This window comes from Ursus americanus, chromosome 14 (genome assembly GCF_024610735.1).
Source record: "Ursus americanus isolate L20-20 chromosome 14, mUrsAme1.1.p, whole genome shotgun sequence".
In the NCBI taxonomy this organism is placed as follows: domain Eukaryota; kingdom Metazoa; phylum Chordata; class Mammalia; order Carnivora; family Ursidae; genus Ursus; species Ursus americanus.
In genome coordinates, this window is record NC_142140.1 from 32,768,908 (window position 1) to 32,790,879 (window position 21,972).

The window sequence follows — 21,972 nt, forward strand, 5'->3', positions numbered from 1 at the left end:
TTGGCAATGAAGCTTGTGGGAAGTACCAAGACTCCATTGATAGTGTCGATTTATTCTAGGCAATGGGGATGTTCACATGTGTGAGCAGCAGGAATACTGAGGCTAAGTTAGGGTGAGCTGCCCGGCCCCCGCAAGGGGCGTTATGCAACAGGCAGTGAGTGCATTATATCACCTTCCTGAACTCCGCAGGCCTCTGGTTACCAAGACACAGCTTGCCCCAAGGATGAGGGTCTGTGGACCTAAATCTTTGTCGGGGTTGGTAGCGTCCGCCACCCCTCACCAATGCCAGTGCCTTAAAAGCCATATCTCTTAACGGTCCTGGGGTTGATGGACACAGTGTTCTCTCCATCCTAGCTCACTCAGCACAAGGCCAGGTGGGAGGGCTCTGGAGGGGAGCCCTGCTTCCCCCGGGGAGCCCCAGCAGGATGCCATCTGGGGCTGCTCCTTACACTGCCTGTGGCTAGCTGGAGTCATGCAAGCAAATGCTTGACCCTCAACTAAGGAAACCTGCCAAAAGGAGGAGAATGCTCTGTCTTGAGTTGGTTGGGAGGCCTACCTCACTCGTAAAGCCCAGAGTCCAAACCCAGATTCAGCCACATTCTGGCCTGAGCCCCCAGCCTGGTGAAGCACAATGACGTGGGGCTCTGCCTGTCTTCTTTCCTTAGGTGAAGAGGACCCTCCTACCTTCCCCTCCAAGCTCCTCGCCTCTGGGGCATGCAAAGCAGAACCGGGTTGCTGCAGCTACACTGGTGAACTCCACGCGGTCGCCCCTTTGTAACAAAACGGAAGAAGAGTCTAAGCATTGCCACTTTAGCTGCCGCCTCTTTCTGGTCCCCCAGCTCTTCTCTCTGGTTGTGCAGTCCGCTTGGAGCTGAGGTTTCCGACAAGGATATTTGAAATGAAATTTGGGCCAGTACCTGCTCTCCTTGCCCCATCCCTCTACCTGGTATCTTGGCAAAGTCTCCAGTTTTCTAAAACCATGTGGATCTCTGAAAGCCGTGTCCATAAGGTCCGACAGCAGCTTGTCCCTTTACGTCAGACCTTGGATTAGAGCCAGTTCTGGGAGGTAGGGAGGAAACATGCACAGAGAAACAGGAACATACCTGCACTGATCATTCAGATTTTACGTATCTCTGCAAACTTTGCCTGTTTGCTGTTGGCTACTTTGATTTGAAATGCTTGGTGGGAGAAGCACTTTTAGTACCATTCTAGCCACAGAATTCAAGTGTCAGTCTATCTGGAATCCATGTTGTGACAGATGATGTTCTTATCCGGTTTGGGTGTAGAATTTACAGTGCTATGGATGTCAAAAAAGCTCCAAGTCAAAGGTCAAGAAGGTAACTGAGTATATGATCACGTTTCATAAAATGAGTCTTTATGTGTTAGCAGGTGCCGTGGCTGGCTGAGGTGGGGGCTGCAGGGTCAGGTGACTATCCTGACAGGTTTTTTCTGACATAGGTTGGTCATTGTGCAGAAAGCACCAAAACTCAGGGCACAGGACCACCTCTTGGTTTGAGGAGGCATCGTGTGGGGCCCAGATCTGCCTGCCAGGTTTCCCTGGGTTCCATTTACTGTGGAATATCTCAGATGTTGCTGCCTGGAAGTTTATTTGTAAAAGACGAATACCCAACTGAGCTGTCTTACTGGAAGCTGGAGTCCATGCTTCAGTGGGCTTCTGAGCTAAAGCTGTGTCCAGAATATTAGGGGTGAGGATCAACTGAAATATGGCCGTGTGTGCAGGTGGCAGCCACTTAATTTGCTGAGCTGGTTTCGACTAATGATAAGTCTCATTTTAACAAGGCGAGAAGAAGGGAACTGTCACAAAGATGAGTGTGCTCTTCTTAGCACCTGAAGAAGACAGGAGACCTGAAATCATTGAATTCTTGAATCTTAAAGTACTCCTCTCCCCCTCCCCCCAACAACTCAGCCTGTGAATCACGTTTCACTGTGTGTTTCTGTTGTACTTACTCAATGAAAGGTTTGTCTCTTATGCTCTCTCCTACCAAAAATAGCTATTTAGAGCTTAGGGGGAAAGAATTTGCTTTAAAAAAGAAAAGGAAATGTTCTGTTTCTATGAATGATGTTTCTACAGAATTTCTGTTTCCAAAGGGAAATCAGTTGTTCAAATCCTGTTTGTCTATTAGGTATGTGGGTAACGATGCCTTGGTCTTCCTGTGGAAACCCTTTTCCCCATGTCCTTCAGGGGTTGTGAGCATCTTTCTCCACCTTTTCCATGGGTGCTGTTGGATTTTGGCACCCTGCTTTTACCCAGCACTCACACAGAGGACCCTGGGTTTCACTCCCTTAGAAGATAGAATCAATATTAAGGGAGCTACTCGGGAACATCTCAGGGAGGAGCGGGAGGTGGAATGGGGCATGACTTTTCCATCCAAGCACATGCTTTGCAGGTGGGGAAGGGAAGGTTTGCAGCCTTGCTGGAAAGAGATTTGTGTGCATTTCTGATGCACATGCCATGCTCCATGTTTGTAAAGGCAGCTGACCACTTCTTGGGAGAAGAACGTGCTTGTCTGTTCTCCGGCATCAAGTTTCCTGCAGCTGCTCTGAGAGGGAGACGAGTGAGCTGCAGAACTGTCTGCCCCATAAAACCAGGCATCTTGTTGGAGAAGAGATGTTCCATGTCACCGTGGAATCTGGGACACGTGCAGAGCTCCTGCCCACATGTGACTGTCCTGCCATTCTGCCGTCAGGATAAGTTCTGCAAGGGAGATTGGTCAGTCCATACTTGCTAACAGGAAGATTCACTTTGGAACATTATCAGAGAGTGAGGCCAAGAAATGGTGCATGCTCCAGAGGAACCACAAGGAGCCACTTTTAGAATATTCAGCTTTGCACATAAAATGAGGCATCTCTGAGAAAGCGACCCCCGGAACAGCATGGAGGACCGGGGCTGGGGGGAGCATTAACTGAGCTCCACTAGCGTGGGCAGACTACTTACTAAGTGAACTTGCTTCTTATGAAAATGCAAGGGAAAAAATGTGCTAGACCAAAAATCAGGTAAAGTTTTAGTTTGGATTTAGAGTTTGGATACCTATTTTTAAGTACTAATGTTTCTTATGTTCAACACAACAAATTCTAACACACCAAGTAGCAAAACCATAGTATGAATGCCTAAGTCAGACTAAGTTGAGATGCCCCACTTCATGGTTTTGCCTTGTTAGTTTCACTTTTTTTTTTTTTTTTTTTTTTTTGGAACCCTCTCCATCTCGTGCTGGGAATGAGAACAGTTGCCTTGCGGATTAAAGCAAAACATCTGTTTTAAGCAGAGCTGCATTCTTTGACTGACATTGTCCCAGATAATGGAAACGATAAGGCAATTCAGATAAAAGTTCTGCCGAATCACAGGCTTTTAGAAATTGGGGCTACAAGAATGAGAATACAGGGATGGTCTCCATGAAAAGCCATGATCCTGAGAATAAGGGGCTCATGTGGCTAAGTTAGCTGGTGTCTTCTGGGCAGGAGACCAGGGGTAGGTGCAAGGAACCAGGTAAGCAAGTCTTGAAGGTAGTTGAAGGTAGGGAACTAGTCGTTCATCTTAGCTCACCAGTGCCCTACAGAAAGGACTTAGCATCGGACATAGTCAGCTTTGCAGAGGGAGGGATCAGGGAGCTGGAAGCCCAGGTGAAGGCGTGCTTTTCTCCTCGAGGTTGGCCTCAGGCAACAAGAAGCACCTGGACAGACCCAGCCCAGCCACACTGGGGGCAGATCCTGGGCCTTGGAGGCACACATCTCCAGGAAGAATCAGAAGTCATTCAGGTCCAGGCCCAGGTGTCAGGTTGGGTGACCAACCAGGTAAGAGCATTTTGAGCCAAAAAGGAGATGGGGCCTTAAAGTCATGAGACAGGTTTTAGTTGACATATTAGTAATAACCGAAGACCGTCCCAGAGCACAAAGTTCAAAAATGTCTCTAGCAGCTATGACATCATTGGAATCCATGTGTAGTGATTTAAGTTCATGTATGTTTGTCCATCAGAGATTAGTCTTGCTACTTCATAGCTACAAATGTCTTTTTCTTTCTTTTTGTAACCAACCCCTCATCTCAGCTTCCCTGACTAAAGCACAATAAATAGGAAGACGGTCCTTCCAAAAATGCAGAGTTACATGATTTTCAGAACTTTCCCTTTTTTCGGAGTTGAGCATCTTTTAAAAGAAACAAAGGAAGAGAAAAGCTATGTTATTCCTGGAGAAGAAATGATACACCCTCCTCTTAAAGAAAGAAAACCCCACGATCCGCAACAGCCTCGACACTAATTTGGCTCTTCTAGGGGAGGAGTTAGTCTTTGTGTCCTCGTTGGAGAGAGGTGGACAATACCAGTGTGAAGGTTATTAGCCTCTTCTGTTTGCTGTTGTTTGTGAAGACTGCTGCTCTTATTTAACAGATGCCATGTCTTCAGCGGGTGCCAGTGCAGCAGGCCAGGAGTAATGATAAATAAGCCTTCTCAGCATCAGAGAGACCTTAGGGCGTTGTGGGGACTGTGGCAACCTGAAGTGCTTCCTGTCCCACCTGCAGGAAGGCTGCTACTCCAGTCAGTTATGGCCATGTAGCATTTACTGATTTTTCTATTTTTCAAGAGAAGCAGAGAATCTGGATTTTTTTTTTTTTTTTAATGTGGGGCTTGAACTCGTGATCCCGAGATCAAGACCTGAGCTGATATCAAGAGTTAGATGCTTAACCCAACTGACCCACCCAGGCGTCCTGAGAATCTGGACTTTTATATGAAAAATTATAATTTTTTTAAGGTATTGACAACTAAGTAAATTTTTTTTTTCCAATTCAGGCTCAACAGAACACATGAGTGGGCCTGATTTGGCCCACTAGCTACCAGTCTGCCACCTCTGCCTTGTAAGATTTGAAGTGAAGAGCATTCATGGTAATTACAAATGCCTGGTGTCACCAGAAAGTGCTCTTGCTAAATGCAGCTGGTGGCTGGATTGCTTTTTCCCCACCTTGCTCCCCCAAAGAAGTTTGATATGATTGTGAATGTATTTGAAATGTTTTGATTGCTTCTTTGCGTTTCATGGTGCCTTAAGAGAAAAGCAAGCCCGTTACTAATTTTAAAATCAGATTTATAAGGGACACCTGACTAGCTCAGTTGGTAGAGCGTACAATTCTTGATCTCTAGGTTATAAGTTCAAGCCGCACGTTGGGTGTAGAGGTTACTTAAAAAATAAAACCTTAAGAAAACAAAAAGCAAAAAAAAATCAGATTTATGTTCTCCAATTTAAAAAACGTAGCACTTGGAACAATTTTCATTTAAACTCCACAACCCGAAGGACGTATTTATAGTTTTAGTTCTTGGCTTAATAATTTTTTAAACGATGTACAATTCTGAGCTTAGGCCAAGACTTAATGAGAAAAGCAGGCATTGTGGGGAGTGAGGCAAGGAATCCCTGAGCGTCCACTAGCGCCAGGCCATTTGCATTGTCTTCTGTTCGAAATGATCTGTGAATCGACTCTGTTTTGGAGATGTGAAACAGTATATGGAGAAAAGCTTTTCCTGATACTGAGAGATCGGTTAGGAGTCCTCATGGGGTGTTGGGTCATCCTTTCTATGTCACCTCCTTTCCAGGCTTGGTGGAAATAAACAAAAGGAAGTCTGACTGTAAGCCAATAGCTTAGATTCCAATTTCAGAGTTTGGGAGCTGGGAGAAAGTTTGGATTATCTAGCGTGTCTTCCCCCCGCTGGTGTCAGCCGGGGCTGAGGCTGACTTATTTCAGACATATGGCTATGGATGGGATTCTGGATTTTCAGGGAGGGAAATTCAGTAACCTACCCTGCTGATCAGATAGTTCTTTGTACGTCTTACAGAAATTCAAACCAGCCTTCTTTTGTTCTGCATGTCGTGGAAAAAGAACAGCTGGTTACCTTCCGTGTATTTGAAAACCACAGTGAAGTCATCCCCCTGGTGTTTTTATTTCAGTGGTAAATAATCCCACCTACTTAAACCATTCTTCATAGCTCTTGTTTTGCAAGGGCTTGATAATTTTCACTGCTGTTCTGTGTCTCGGCTTCACGCTCAGTTTGGTTGTGCAGACCCAACATGGTGCCTTACTCGCATTGGTGCCTTGTGAAGGCCAAGCTCAGGATGGGGATGACAGGGAGATCCTCATGTGCCCGGCTTCTCTTACTACTTACAACTCTAATGGCACTTTTGGAAAGTGGTATATTGCCTGTATTCATTTCCAGGATCACTCCGCCACGTCCACCCCAGTCCCCAGCACCCAGCAATAGCCTGTTATGTTTTCCCCCCTCTTGCGGTCAGACACTTGGTGCTTATCCCTGACGTGTTTAATGTCATTCCTGAGCCTCTTCAAGATCCTCTTCAAGACCAGCTCTCACCTTCTGAGTGGCAGTTCCCCTCCCTCCCAATTTTAGATTCCATTTTTACATTTCTGTAGACATCACCTTTAATACATGACTCACAATATGATTAGATGGTTTGGACTTCAGTTTCACCACTGGCGAGATGGAGAGCAGTTGCTAAGGGCTAATTTGCAAAGAGAGCGAGGGAGGACCTCTTGGGAATTTTGGCCAGTTGCCTCCCCTCCTGTTCTTTGGTTCCTCCCTGAAAGTTGGCTGGGACCGCAGACTCCCCCAGGAGCTTTCCTGGGTTCTGCAGGGCTGGGGCCACGACTCCGAACTGACTCAGCACTGTGTTTTGCACAATCGGAAGTCTGACAGAAGCAAACCAGTTACGATCACGTCTGATGTTTATGTCAAAATTTCAGTCGAGAAGATTCAAAGAAGCATTCTTCTGTTTGTACACGATGCAAAGTCGGCTGCTCCATCCGTTAGACAAAAAAAATTACCGTCGGGTCACACTAATGTGTAACCGTTATTTAAAAGTTTTGGTTGTTTTTCCTCAAGAAAAAACATGGTGAGTCTGGACAGAGCAAAAACTTTTGTAAAAACCGCATGTGTTCATTTAGAGAGTAGGTAACTTCTATTTTCACTATTTTTTTTTTTTTTTAAACTACAGAAGCTCCCTGTTCGTACGTTCTGGGGGGAAAGCCTGTGGAACATGAACGTGGTGGTGACTGTCATTGTCTTTGTTTCATCTTTAAGATCGTCCTCGGTGGGGTTTGGAGGAAGAGTGAGCACTGACAGACTGTAGCAGTGTGCTATATTTTTACATTGGAAACAATGTCTTATTTGATTTGTACATAACTGTAAATAGGGGACAGTAGGTCACAGCTGACATTTGCAAAATGTTGTTTTTGTACCTTAGGGATTTTCTGCACCAAATAAAATGTTTTAAGATTACAGCAGTTCGTTATTTTGCATCATCTTTCCGTGTCCTGAGAGCTGGGTGCCTGGCACAGCTTTCTGAGGGCTCTGCCTCTGAGAGGAGAGAGATTATCCAGGGTGAGGAGGCAAGGGTGGCCAGCGCGTCTTGCATGGGGAACCTGCTGTCGTGACCATTTGCCTTGCCGTCCGCCGGGCCGTTGTGTATTGCCTGTGCGGAGTCAGGAACAGGGATAGTCAGGAAAGTCGACTGTCAGAACAAATGGACCTTCTTCTCAGAAATTTGAAAAGAGGGGCACCTGAGTGGTTCCATCAATTGAGCGTCTGACTCTTGGTTTTGGCTCAGGTTGTGATCGCGGGGTCCTGGGATCGAGCCCCGAGGTGGGCTCCCTGCTCGGTGGGAAGCCTGCTTCTCCCTCTCCCTCCCCCTCCACCCTTCCCCCTGCCCCCTTTCTCTCTAAAATGAATAAATCTTAAAATTTGAAAAGAGCCACTGAAATGGGGGAGCCACAAATGTCCTGCCATCCAGTAAATTCCTTTTCATTCTTCTGATGGACATTCTCTCACCTCCTGTGTGCCAGTGTTCACAGTGCTTGGAGTCCATTCTCAGCTCTGCTTCTGCTGCTGTGACCCTGCGGCTGCACTTCTGGGCCTCAGTTTCTCACCTCTAGAATGGACCAGGCAAAGGCCCTCCCTCACAGGGTGGTGAATGTAAAGTGCTTACTGGCACATAGTTAGGGCTCCAAACAGGGATCCAGGAGAGGACAGTGAGTGGTAAGAAACAGCAGGGACACAGAATACAATCCTCCGGCCATTGCCCAGAAAGACTATGGTGGAAGTGCTGGGTCTTGGGAGCACTGGGTTTTCCTTGTTTGCTTCTCCTCTCCCCCTCTCTTTCCCCCCCGGAGTGGTTAAAAAACAGCTCTGAGTGAGGTGCTGCTGGCTGCCAAGAGGAGGAAATTCATGTTCTTGCTTCCAATCCTTTGCATAGCCATCATTTTCCTGTTCATATTCATTCAGGAGACTGCATGGTTTGCCCATTCGTTTCTTCTTTCCTGTGCTCTCTGCCATTTCTCCATATTTTTAAGAGCCAACCTTTGAGTGTCAAGTGCTTGACATGCCATTGTCTCACTTACTTTTATCTGCTATTCTGCTCTGTGGGTAATCTTACTGTCCCCATTTTACAGATGAGGACGCTGAGGCTCAGAGAGGCTCTACCTTACTCCTGATCTCACAGCTCGCTGGTGGCAGAGCTGGGATAGGAGCTGTGGCATGCCCTGCCTAGGCTGCTCACATGTGCCCTTGGTAAAGGTCTGGCCATCCAGGTAGGTAGGGGTGGACTCGAAAGTGTCCATGTGGTCAAAGGCAATAGAGAGCTTTCCCATAACCGTGGTGGGTGGAAGGGAGGAAGTGAGGACAGACAACCATGGAATGCTCATTCCTGCTCTGAGTGCTTTTTGTGTCGTTCCTCACCACAACCCCACCCGCAAGGTACTATTAGCACCCCTATTTTTGAGATTCTGAGGCCTGGAAATCAGGTAGCTTTGCCAAGAGCACAAGCAAGCAATCGGCAGTGCGGAGATTCAGATGTCTGATGGGAGCATCTTCACTCCTAACAGTACGCTACACTGTCCCTCGATATAGTTTATAGGATGAAGAAAAGACCTGGGGTAGCAAGTTAGGGTGGCTTGGTTCCCTTATCAACCCAAATACTGAGAGCAGATTTGTTACACATCTTAAGCAAACAGATCTAAACGGACTCGACTGGAAGGATATTAGGCAGATGCTGCAGTAAGTGTATTCTTTCCTCTTAGTGGGTGGGGGGGGGGATTCCTTTTTGGACAGCAGAGAAACCCTAATTTTTACCACACTGGTAGAAAACAGTCTTGTTTTTACAGCTGCTTTGGGTTTTTGTTTGTCTTTTGTTATTTAGGTTTTTTTTGTTTTTTTTTTTTTAAATCTCTACACCCAACATGGGGCTCAAACTCATGGTCCCAAGATCCAGAGTTCATGCTCTACCAACCGAGCCAGGCGCTCCTGTTCAGGGTTCTCATAATTGCCAGCATCTGTGGGGCCTCGCCACTGGTTTTACTTTGTTTTAGAAATGCAAACTCGAAAGGTAGCAAAGACCAGCTTCTCTTGCAGGCTTTAATTAGAAGAATTTCATTTGCTTTAGTTGAATAAGAGACCACTGACGATAAGCTTAGCAGATGGAGGAGGGAGACGTAAAAATACATCTTTGCTGTCCTGGGCATCAGTGGGTCTTCAATAAATGTCTGTTTTCCACCCCTACCCCCAGCATACCCTGTCGTCACTGTCCACGGGAACAAAATCAGAAGTGGTCCGAGAATAGGGTAGGTAGAGGAGGCAGGGAAGGAGGGAAGGACACAAACATGAGGTAAGACCTTTTGCAATAAGATAAAATTCAAACAGAGTCTTTGGGATTAAGGGAAAGTAATGCAAGATCAGTGAGCTTGGCTCCGCAGCCTCTTTTTCGGGGGATGTTGCACCAGTTTTCACATTTATAGATGACACAACCCTCTTACAACATCTCAGAGTCTAAAGTACGTAGTGGGGATACAGTAACGGGTAAGATGCAAACATGATCCCTTCCCTCCTGAGTCCACCTCTTTGTATATGTGGGAGCGTGAGCAAGACACCTAATTGCTCAGAGCCTGTTTTTTCATCTGCAAGACAGGACTAATACCCACTGCATAGAGGCTCTTGTGAGGATCAAATGAGGTAGGGTTTATAAAGCATCCATGGCCATGCTTGGCAAGTGCCTGGCACTTGGTAAATAGTGACTTATTAATCATTCTGTGGAAGAGCAAGACTTGGGTTCTGTGGGGGTCAGATGGAGATGGGCGGGAGACAGTTTCCTGCTCATAGGAGCTTCAGCCCAGGGACTTTGTCAGGTGCTAAGATTAAGCATCTTATCCCCTAAGAGAAGAGAATGGATCCCTGCCTGGCTGTTTTGGTGTTAGTCCAGGAAGGAAGGGATGGGAGTGGGGGAGGAGCTCCTGGCAAAATTAGATTAAGACAGTAATGCTGGGGCTCTTGATAGTTAAGCATAGGTAGCCTGTGCCGTCAGACTGAACTCTGAGATCTGCTCACGCTCCTTTCTTCTTGGTCACCTGTCAGCCCTGATAGAGACACATTTTCTAGACTTGTGGCTTCAAGGACCCTGTGCCAGGCAGATGGACACACCCTACTCTAGATGTGAACAAAAGCCGGGATTGTTTCTTTAACTATCGGTAAAAGGTTAGGGGAATTCTCTGCTTTTTAGCAGTTGATGGGGGCGGAGACAGAGAAGTGGTCCTCCAGGATGGTTGGTCCTGCCTGGTGATTCCCCCTCTGGGTCAGAGACATTCCAGATAGTGGGCAGGTGTCAGTTTTCAGACAAACCATAGACGCTTCCCACCGGTCTGGGCAAGGAGAACTCACAGCAAAGAAGGGTGAGCACTCCCGGCTGCAGAATGCATACAGGCAGGTCCTGCCTTTGGTTTGTGAACCTGAAGTTAGATATACTTAATGACCCTGCCCATGTGTGTATAATTGTGCATTCTTATCGGCAAGAGTATTTTTTTTTATCATTGTGATTAAAATGGGGCTTTGATCTCAGGCACCCTGAACTTAGATCTGTGTGACCCTGGAAGGTGACTTGAGTTGGTTAAGACTTAGTTCCCACGTCTGGAAAACAGGTCATTGGTCGATACCTCCCAGGGCTGAATGTGAGGCCAAGTGGAGTTTGGGCACAGAGCCTGGCATGCGGTAAGCCCCTCTGCCTGGATGTTAACGGGGTGTGGCTATAAAAAGGGATCCTGTAAATGTCTCGCTCAGCCCTGGCTGGAGTGGCTGATGGGTAAATAACTTGTGAATTCCTATGTCTTGGAGGCCTTAGTTCCGAAGGGCGGCTGGCAATGGCCTCCATGAGAGATGCCTACTTGATCAGATGTCACTCCCTGCTTGAAACTGCCAGTGGCCTTGGAAGTGAACCCTGATGTTCTGACCTGGCCCCTTGCCAACCTCTTTTCTGTGTGTCCCTTATTTCTCTATGGCCATATTAGAATTTTTTGAGATCTCTCACTTCTGTGTTCCTGCCTTGGGGCCTTTGCTTACATCGTTTCTTCGGCCTGAAACAATGTCTCTCTCTGTCTTCACCCTCCTTTGCTGTCAAACCTTCCCTGACAGTCCTCCACCCCACTGTCCACTCTGGTCTAGGTCCTGACACTTGCTCTTAGGAGCACTTAGCTCAGCTTGTGTGATTATGTGATGGGCCCTCTTGCCCACAAGCATGGCTGCTCCTTGAGGGAGGGCTGTCATTTACAGAGTCCTTCCTTGGGGCCTGGGCTCAGATTCTACTTCTTGAGCCAGCTTGGGACCCCAGTCCTACCACTCAGCAGTCACTGGAGTTAAGACATTTCATCTTCCTGGGGCGCCTGGGTGGCACAGCGGTTAAGCGTCTGCCTTCGGCTCAGGGCATGATCCCGGCGTTATGGGATCAAGCCCCACATCAGGCTCCTCCGCTATGAGCCTGCTTCTTCCTCTCCCACTTCCCCTGCTTGTGTACCCTCTCTCGCTGGCTGTCTCTCTCTCTGTCAAATAAATAAAAAAATCTTAAAAAAAAAAAAAGACATTTCATCTTCCTGGTCCTCTATTTCCTCATCTGTTGGAGGGGGGTAAAGATGCATCTGCTTTATGGGGTTGTCGTGAGGATAAAAAGGGTAGAGGGCACAGCCTGGTGCCTGGCACATGCAGGTGCTCAAAACCATTAATATTTGTCTCTGATGTCATCATGAGTAAGTAAGCCCACTTCCCACTTGTAAATTTTAAATGGTTTCCTGGAGGAGTAAACGGCATCTATTCCTTACTTTGCAAATTGAGATAAGGTCCCTGGTCATTTACCATGATCCCCAGGGCTGGGAGCCCCTTGAATGCCTTGCATTATCTCAAGGTTTCATTCCCCATGGGTACTAGATGCCCATAGACATGGGATTGGTCAGTGACATGGCATATATTAGAATCACCCTTGTGGGTTGGGTGACTGCGACTGTGCCAAGAACATGCCATTGCCTGACTACATGGCATCCCCCCAGTGGGGCTTTGGAGCTTAGGTGATGTCATTCATCCAGGCAGGACCCAGGTTAGATTTGAACTTGGGCATTTCCTACTCCAAAGCCGCTCTCTGTCTTTCCACGTGACTGCTCAGGCTTGCTTCTCCAGTTTTCCTCTAACCCAGATTATGAGGACAGAAAGGGTCTGTTTTCAAAGAACCCTTTTATTAGCCACTTGCAGAGCATTGCTTAGGTCTGAACAGTAAGACCAACACCTTAATCCTTCCACAGATGTCCCCATCTCCTGGGTGAGGACAGTACCAGGTTAGTGTTGCTTCATCAACTGGATACGCCATACCTTCCAAAGCCCTTCTCCCTCCCCAAGGGAGGGGGCATCTGTATGTCTGTAAGGTGCTGCTAGCAGAAGAGTTGAATGCCTTTCCCTGTAACTGCGCTTCCAGGTTTATCTTCAGGAAATAACCAGAAACGTGCGCCAAATGTATTGTGCACAGGTCTTCATGGCCAAGCATTATCTATCCTGGATACTGAGAAATGGGGGGCAGACCACGTACCAGTCAGACTGACTGTAAGAAGGCACGTTCATACAAGTGGCCCTTAACAATCGTGTTGCAGAAGAGTATTTCGTGACAAAGGGAAAAGACTCACAGTGGTGAAGGGAGAAATGAAGGACGCAGTTAACAGCGGTTGTCGCTCGGTGGTGTGCTTGTGGGTGCGTGTTATGCTAGTCTTTAAACCTGTCAGTATTTTCTACAGTTTTTAAGTTTCCTTTATTTATTTTTAGTAATCTCTACGCCCGATGTGCGGCTCCAATTCACCACCCTGAGCCAGCCAGGCGCCCCTCTACGTTGTTTTGCGATGACTGCTATTACATCATCAGAGTGTTTTCACTGTACGGTCACACACGACCGTCCGTGCTCACGGTACTGGGTGGGCCCTGGGAGGCCGGGGTGGTGGGGTGTCAGTGTCTCATCCTTGCCCTTGTCCTCCGTGGTGTCTCCACACATGGCCGCTTTCCCCAACTGTGCTACCCAGTGCCTCGCCGGGGCCCCCTGCTTTCCTGCCGTTGCCTGGCATTAGTCATATCACATCATCCGGCCTTTCTGCAGGCTGTGAGGGGCCCTCTTGCCGACACCTGGCTTTCCCAGTTGATGATTTAGTTGAGGTGACTTCCCTGGCCCCACTCCATCCTATTTTGCAGAGTTAGAGGAGATGGGGCTGAATTCAAGAACAGGCCCTCCTGAACTAACTATTTCAAGAAGAAAAATTGGCTCATCATCAATGTCTTCTGGCCTCTCGGCCAGTTTCCAAACTTGGTGGATCGAAACACACATTTCTTGCCATTCCTTCCCCACTCCACCCCCACACCAAAGGACTCCCTTTGGGTTTATCTTCTGTTCCTCCAAAGGCTCCTAAAGTAAGTGCAGGAGTCAATTCTTTCCCCAGCCCCCCTCCACAGGGCCAAGCATGGTGGGGTGGGAGGGCATGGTTGCTGCCTATAAACCCTGTGGGATTACATTGATTTGTTTTCATCTACATATCCTACTTGCAGATCTGCTCTCGTTTCTGGAAACCTTGAATTATAAAACAGGACATCAAAGAGTTTAGTAATAATAATAATGCACATTGCCTTTGCTGTGTACAGGAGACTTTCCCTCACTACATCCGTTCCTCACTCAGCAGCAGTGGAATCCCATCACCTCTGCCTGAACCTTTCAATGGTCAAGGTCTGGTGTCTCACCCTGGCCATCAAGGCCTCTCTAGCCTTGTTCTTCCTGACCTGTTCCTCTCCATAGACTCCCAGAAGCATGCCCTGTGCTCTCCCACCTCTGGGCTTCCGCATTGCCTGTTCTCCCCCACCTCCTGCCTGGTTTCCCTGCCTGGTCAGGGTTCAGCTGAGGTCCACTTCCCACAGGAAGTCTCCCTCTGCCTGAATCTGGGCCAGCGCTTCCCCAGGTGTGTCTCTCTCCATATCCTGCTCCCTAACTGCCTGCTGAGGGGTCTGACTGTTCCTGCATCAGCTGTGAGCTCCATGGGGTCAGTGTGTCTTACTGAGATTCACTACTGCCCGCCAGAGCCCAGCAGTGTGTGGCATGTAGCAGATGCTCAAATCGGTGTTCAGTGGAATCTAATGGAAATAAAACTTTTATCTCTGACAAGGCTGCCTGGGTAGAACACCAGGTGTTGACTTGTGGGTCTGAAACTCCTGCTGAGCTCTGGGTTAATGGAGGCGTGGAAGTCCTTTATTATTACGTAATAAACATAGCTGGTAGAAATAGGGATCTTCTATAGTGTGGAGGAGGTAGGGGAGAGACCAGCAAAAGAGGTTTTGGGGAAAAGGCTGAGGATTAGGGGTCTGGATATGGGTTTTGCTCTCAGAAATGGAATACTGCGTAGGGTATGTGTTCCTTGAACAAGAAATGGGTGGGTCACGAGGCACTGGGTTTGGGGTCAAGTAGTCCCCTTCAACTTGTAGAGGAATGAAGTTGCAGCTGTTGAAATGAAAGTTGGTTTGCTCAAGATGCTTAGTTTCTGGCCCAAAAGGCAGGATGCAGGCCAGGAAGAGGCCACCCAGAACTAGGAGGCGTGTGCCTGCAACAAGACACGGGTTGCATGAAGAGTCTGAGCTATGCCAGATCAGTTCTGAACACCTCCTGCTGGTCATGGGGGCCTGGGCCGGGGAGATCTGCAACCCAGAGGCTGCTGTCAGGACAGGGGCCTCCCAAGGAGCCTCAACAGCCCCTGCTCCTGTGAATGTGGGGATGGTGGGGTGGTGGGGGATGGTGGGGTGGTTTGCGGGGATGGGGGTGGTGGGGGCTGGAGACTGAAGAGGTCCACTTAGGCTGCTCTTGACTCTTACTGGAGGGTCAGCCTGGCAGGAGCCATAATTCTTGGGCTGATCCTCTTCCCTCCGACCTCAGGGCTGGCTTCACTTTTCCAGGCTTCAGTTTCTTTATCTGGGAAGTGGGCCCGCACAACTACACCTCACGAGGCTGTTGTGAGTGTTAAAAGTAGATCAGACACTTAAAACACACCCCCACGGGTGCCTGCGTGGTTCAGTCGGATTAGGATTAGCGTCTGCCTTTGGCTGGGACATGATCTCAGGGTCCTGGGATGGAACCCCAGGTAGGGCTCCCTGCTCGGCGGGAAGTCTGTTTGTCCCTCTCTCTCAAATAAATCAATAAAATCTTTTTAAAAAATGCACACTTGGCACTATGAAAGACACCACCAATGAATTTTCCATTTTCACCATCACGGTTTATACTTTCATAAGAGCCACACAGTGTAGGGCATTCTTTATTTCTGGTTGTATGGGGTCCTGAGGACCGTAGGCGTTTATCTGTTGAATGAATGAATGCAGAAAATAGTTTTATTTGGATTCGCATGTTTATTTCCGCACGATGACCCAGGCCACTGGCGGCCGCTGCTCTTTCAGGCTGGGCGTATGCTCACAAACCCGCGATTCCTGAGGATTTTCTGGGCGCGCGGGGATTCGTGCAGCTCACGTCTCGTCCTCATTTTCACCGCCACCGTCCAGGAAAGCGAGGCTTGGGCGAGACCCGACGCGCTGCAGGTCAGCCTAGGGCGGGGCGGGGCTCCACGCACAGGCTTCGGCCCTCGCGGGCTAGGGCAGTCCCTGCGTCGCCAGTCCCCTCCTGCTCCGATACTTGTCCCGCGAGCCTACCCCCGAGGGTCCGCAGCGCCTTCTCCGCGGCGAGAGCGGGGGCCGGGCTGAGCACCCCTTCCCCGGCCGGGTAAATTCTCTCCGCCAGAGTACGGATTGGGTAACAGGGGGATGCCCCGCGGCCCGGATCCTCTACTCTGCGCTCCCTTCCTAGTCTTCCCAGGGACCCCCGCGGGGCGTGCGGAGGGGGAGTGCCCAGCAGCGGCCGGGCGTGACTGCGTCCGGGTCTCGCGCCACCCGGCTCAGGCGCCAGCGGGGGTCCCCCGCCCGCCTCACGCCCACGTGGCCGGCCCGGCCTCCCCGCCCCCGGCCCCGCCCCGCCCCGGGGAGCCGCCCCCGCAGCAGCCGCAGCCACTGCCGTAGCCGCGGTGCGCTCTCCAGCAGGCCGGGCCGAGCCAGCGCCGAGCGCCGAGGTGAGTGAGTGAGGCTGGCCGGGAAACCCGCCCCTCCACTAGACCCTCCCCGGCTGGACGCCCCCGCTAGACGCCCTGGGGCCCGGCACTTTCCGGGGCTGGCTTCTCCCCTGCCTTAACCTATTACCCGGAGCAGGACCCCTACCCCCCACCTCCGCGTCGCCCCCTCCCGTCCCGGTGCCCAAAGCGGGCTCTGCGCGTTCTCCGGCCCCGGGCATTTGGAGCGTACTTGGGCGCCTCGGCGCGAGCAGGTGGGCAGTGCCACCACCACCCCGGACCAGCCGCCGCTCGCGCCGGAGAGCCTGACTTTGGTCCCTGGGAGCTCTTAAGCGAAAGTTCCCGGAGCCACTTCCGGGGAGGGAGGCGCCACCTGTCCTCTCCCTCGGTGTCTTCCCCAGCCTTGGTGGGGCGTCCACAGGTCAGCGTCGCGTCGGGCGCTGTTGGTAGTGGCTCGCAGGGCTGCCGGTCACTTCGCTGCGAGGAACCGGGCTTTGAGCGCGCAGGGCGGCGGCCGTGGTTCCGGGCCCGCCCGGGGCCCTTGTGCCGGCGGCTGCATCTTTTCAATTGCGCGGCTAGAGGATCTTGAGATAGAGGCGAGGGAGGCGGACCCCAGGGGGTTAGGGTGAATCTCGGTGCCTCAAAGCCAGAGACCGGTGAGCATTTTCTGAGTGTGGAAGTTGACCGAGCGGGGTGCAAATGGGTTCCTTTGGGCTTTGCCACGGGGAAGAGCTGCGCTTGCAGTCAGCCTCACCGTGGACTTGAACGTTGCTGAAACAGAGCGACTTGTTCCTGGAGGACCCTTTCTCCATTTAATGCCTGAACCAGGCTTGCTTCCAGCACTGGGCAGAGATGTGAGAACTGCCAAACGGTAGTTGTCCTGGACGCGCTGGCAGAAACTTATTTTAAAGCATTTCATGCTCAACACAAGGTTGGGGTGTGGAAGAGGAGAGCTTTTCTATGAATTTGTCTTAGCTGTCTAGTTTCAGGCAAGTTACTTCACCCATCTATGCCTCAGTTTTCTCCTCTGTAGAATGGGGGTGATAATAGTACAAATCCTAAAGGGTCGTGTAAGGTTAAAGTTCTTAAAATTGTGCCCGATACAGGGTAAGTTCTACTTATGTTAGTTGCTCTTGTTATTATTATGGCTGACATCTGTCTAACAGGGCATCTGCATGGCTAGCTCCCCAATGAGGTGGGTATTGGAAGACTCTTGCTCCTCCTTTTGCTAAGAACCCGAATTATTCACACAGTGGTCAGCACTGAAACAGGTGGGCTTGGCAGTAATGTTTCCTATGGTTAGGCAGCCTTTGCAAAATGTATCTCAGAATATAAGATTAGAGATGACCTTTGTCAAGGACACTGCTGGGAAATGGGGTCTCAGACCTTCTCTGGAAGCTCTGGGGTGTGACTGGATATTTGCCTCACTGAGGGGGAATTCCTCGCTTGAATTCCTTCAGGCCTTGGGCCCCCTGATAGGCTGACACTGTCTCATCTCTGTGAGCGTGGGAGTGTAGTTAGGGGCCCAAAGTCCTGATCTTGTCCCCTCCTGTCACTAACCTCCAGGAGATTGTCCCCTCCATCAGTGGAGCCTGCACCAGTGTAGCTTCTTTCTTTTGGTGTTACTACCACAGGCAGGAGTTCTGAAACTCCAGGAAGCTCCTGAAATATATATATGAGATTGGAAGTGTGGATGAGATATGCTTGGAGCATAGGTGGGTATTTTTCCAGAGTTCCCTTTTCATCATATTCTGCAGAGGGCCTGCGTGCCACAAAAGGGAACTCTGAACTGCTGGTGGGGAGATTCTTACCCCTTGTACAGGAGCAGGCCCAAGTTCCTATGGCGTTAAGATGCCAACATTACCTCTGTCGCCCAGAGGTGGAAGTGCACACATGCTGCTTTGTGCCCTTGCTCAGGGCACACCTTCCAGTGGAAAATTCAGGTCTGCCTTAACTTGAGAGAATCTGATCAAGAAGTCACTTGGGGAAAGGAGAAGGCAAGCTGAGGGAGTAGGGACTCTTGGCCTGTGGTGGGGCCATGAGGATGGGATGCAGTTCATGAAAATTTGAGCTCAGATTGTCAGGAGACTCCTCAGAGTCTTTGCACATGCTCTTCCTTCTGCTGAGCATACATTTCTGCCACTTCTTCTCAGGTCTGGCATGATCTTTCCCTTTAGCTTGGATGTCTCTTCTGTAGGAAAGATTCTCCTGACCACTCTGTCCAAAGCAGCACCTCCCCCTATAGGTACCTGGCACACTCTCCTATTGTGGTTTATCCATGGAGCTTACCTGAGATGGCCATACTCGTCTGTCTGTTTATGGGTTTATTGTCTGCATCCACCCAGGAGAATGTAGACTTCAAGAGGGTAGAGATGTTGCCCTCTTTACCACTGAACTCTGGCCCCTTGCACACAGTAGTTCCTCAATAAATGTCCCTTAGTGACAGAATGAATGAGCATCTGCTGAGTGAAGTGTGGTGAGGCTGAAGAACTTTTTTTTCTCCGTAGTAAGTTCTACGCCCGACTCACAACCCTGAGATGAAGAGCCGCATGCTGTACTGACTGAGCCAGCCAGGTGCCCTGGCCCTAGATATATTAAACAAAATTAATCCTTGGATACATTATCTTAATGGTTTGTGCAAATATCGTCTGATTCAGATCACTTTACACAGGTTGAACAGGTTGCAACTTGAGTGAAAATGAAATGCTTTTATATATGATTCTGATTAATTGAGTCAGTTCACGGTGCTGTGTGGGAGATCGCCAGTGCGGTGGGTGGAGTCGGGTCTGCTCTGGAGAGGTTTGGAGATAAGCTTTGCCTTTTTCCTCACTTGAGTGAACATTGTTGATTCGGTTACGAAAATGGGTATACTTTTTCTTAAAAAAAAAAAGAAGACTGTAGTTCTTTGGAGTCGTATCTCCACGTGTGCCTTCGTCCCTTAGCTCAGCTCATTTTCTCCATTTATTCAAGAATCACTTATGGAGAGAGGGCTCTGACAGTGGCTGCAGAGAAGTCAGGAAGACTGGCCGTGTTTGTGGCGTTTACATCCCCGTAGCAGAGATGGGTAATCGACAACTAGATCTGTAATGTGATATCGGGGAGTGTGGTCAGTGTAATGAGGAAGATGAAGCTGGGGAGGGGGATCCTGAGTGACTGCAATGGAGGCAGGATTGGTTTAGGTCAGGGATGGCTTCTCTGAGGAAACAGCATTCGAGCAGAAACCTAGATGAGTGAGGGATGAGGGTATCCGAGGGAAGACGGATCCATGCATGTGCCCCAAGGTTGTGGTTGAATTCCTGGTTTGGCCAGTCGGCTCTTGAGCCCTGGACGTGGTCTGTTTCACTGGGGAAGGGGGAGGGAAAATGAGGCAGCGTGGGCAGAACCTCTCTCACCACCTCCTCAGATCCTAGCATGTGGCTGGAGTAAGATCTCGGCACTGTGTGTTCTCATGGTTGACCAGAAGGCTTGTGCCTTTCTTTCCAGAGGGACCTGGAGTGATGAAACTGCCACCCAGGCAAAGAGTAGAAGCCTCGGGGGTACTGCTGGAAGCATAACCCTACACATAGCAAGACTTGCTTCACCTCACCTGCCCTGGCCATGGGCCCCCTCCTTTTTTGTGTCATTTGGTTACAAGCACCTCATCACCGAGAGGGAACCACCTAGAGGGAAAGTAGTTACTTAGTGAAGCTTTGATGGAAAAAACTCAAGTGACGAAAATGTATAGGATCGTGGACCAGGAGATGCATGCTTCCCATTCTCTCCATTGAGGGGTTGATTGGTTGATCGTTTGACGTTACTTAACAAAGCATAAAGGAGGTATGACAGGGAGGCTTCTTGGAAAAAGTGACATCTAAGAAAAGAAAGGGATAGCTATAAGTCACTTCTGTTAGAGGGTGGGCGAGATGGAAGGAAGAAAGAACAGCATGTGCAAAGGTCCAGCTCTCAAATGATGCCAGATTCTCATCGGTTATAGCAGTGTGTGTGTGTGTGTGTGTGTGTAAGAGAGAGAGAGAGGGAGTGTGTGTTTGTGTGTGAGAGTGTGTGTGTGCGCGTGTGCATGCACGTGTCCATGTGTGCCCATGTATTGGAGTAGTCTGGAAAAGGAACTGATGTAGCAGCCCTCGGTAGGTGCCAGTTGATCTGAATGGCTGTGCCTTGTGCTACGGAGCTCTGCACTGACATCCTCATGTAGCATCTAGAACTGTCCTATGGCACAGGCCCTCTCACTACCCCCATTTTCCTGACCAAGAAAAGTGAGTGGGAAGTGGTGAATCACTTGCCAACTGTGTCTTTCCGGAGTTCTGTTCAGTTGTGTCAGGGAAGGTAGAGGGGAGAGGGATCTTCCCAGAAGATCGATTCAGTGATGTCAGGAGAGTTGGGTGCTTTTAAATGTCTCCGACAGGCCCCGCTTTGGTGTAGAGCCCCTGCGAATGTCCGCTCCGGGAGGACAGAGGCTGCTCCCCACCGACTGCTCAGTCCCTGGCACGGTGAGGATTTGTTGGGGGTTAAGTGGATGCTCCAGGGTCTCTGGTGGCCACGGAACAAGGCTGGAGGAGGCCATCGCCTTCTTTCCCAGGGTGTCTCCTGACTTTTCCAAGGTGGACCCATGAGTCAGGGCAGAGCTGGACATGGGGCCCAAGTCAAATCGAATGCTCCGAGAGGCTGGGGACCTTGGCCAGCGTTGAAGGACAAAGCAGATTGGTGCCTTGCCTGGCTCATCTACCTAAGACCAAACTAGTTATTGAACAGCTCAAGTTAGTTATTTGTCCCAACAGCCCCCCCTCTACTTCCGGCCAGCATATGATAACTTTATGGGTCAGGATTTGCTGCTCCTGCTGATAGACCCCCGAGCCCTAAATTCATCTTCGATTCTGAGCTCAATATTTTCCTGGAAGCTGGGCTGGTGAGCTAGTGCGGTGGCTGGCTTTAAGGCAAACTGATATGTCTGGAGGCGGTAGAAGGGGTGCTTGGGGTCCTGTGTTCCAGTGTCGGCTCCAGCATTGAGTTACTAGTGGAGTGACCTTGGGCAAAGTGCCTGACCTCTTCAAGCCTCAGTGTCCGTATCTTGCGTGGCGACAGTGCTTAACTGGACCTTATGGGTTTGCTGTAGAGATGAATGTGTGGAGTGTGTATCCCTGTCACAGCCCCTGTGCAGGAAGGGCTGGCTGTGGTCTTTATCTGGTGACCTAAAACGGACACAGGTCACTCTGTCACTGCATCGCGCTCAGAAAGGTTTGCTCAAACACACTGGGAGTTCTTTATTCGCATTTGGAGACTTCACCAGGGGCGGGTGCTGTGCTTTTTGGAGACAATTGCATTCGGAGCCAAATCTGGATAATGGAATCGAGGGCAAGTGTATTGTGAGAAGGATGCCAGGTGTGAAATGGCATGAGACTCTCTGCCCACTGTGGTTCACCCTCCTGTGCCACGGCCTCTCCCAGGCCTCCCCTGCTACAATGGTGGCCTCTGTGTACCCGTGGCCCTCAGACCCTGGCTGCTTCAGTGGACTGTTCTGGTTCATCTTCCCCACACCAGACCCC

At 49.7% G+C, this 21,972-nt stretch overlaps 3 protein-coding genes across 9 annotated transcripts in view; 2 read left to right on the forward strand and 1 right to left on the reverse strand.

The window, feature by feature from the left end:
• The window catches only part of IL17RD (interleukin 17 receptor D), a 64,360-nt gene extending 59,779 nt beyond the window's left edge, over window positions 1-4,581 (forward strand). For both annotated transcript variants that reach the window (XM_045807399.2, XM_087866940.1), the window contains exon 13: window positions 666-4,581. In XM_045807399.2, the coding sequence (XP_045663355.2) occupies window positions 666-778 (113 nt within the window). In that variant the 3' untranslated portion in view covers window positions 779-4,581. The remainder of the gene's footprint in view (window positions 1-665) is intronic.
• Window positions 4,582-16,337: 11,756 nt separating this feature from the next.
• Window positions 16,338-21,972, forward strand: part of ARHGEF3 (Rho guanine nucleotide exchange factor 3) — a 295,453-nt gene continuing 289,818 nt past the window's right edge. For 2 of the 6 annotated variants that reach the window (XM_087866944.1, XM_087866943.1), the window contains exon 1: window positions 16,622-17,088. The gene's annotated coding sequence lies outside the window, so the exon portion shown is untranslated. Of the gene's footprint in view, window positions 16,436-16,620; window positions 17,089-21,972 lie in introns of those variants that run through there. The other 4 variants (XM_087866946.1, XM_045807392.2, XM_087866945.1 and 1 more) reach the window with 4 other exon arrangements.
• On the reverse strand, window positions 20,628-21,062 carry SPATA12 (spermatogenesis associated 12). The gene is given in 3 exon segments (XM_045807142.2): window positions 20,628-20,791; window positions 20,794-20,918; window positions 20,920-21,062. Coding segments are annotated over 3 exon segments (432 nt in total).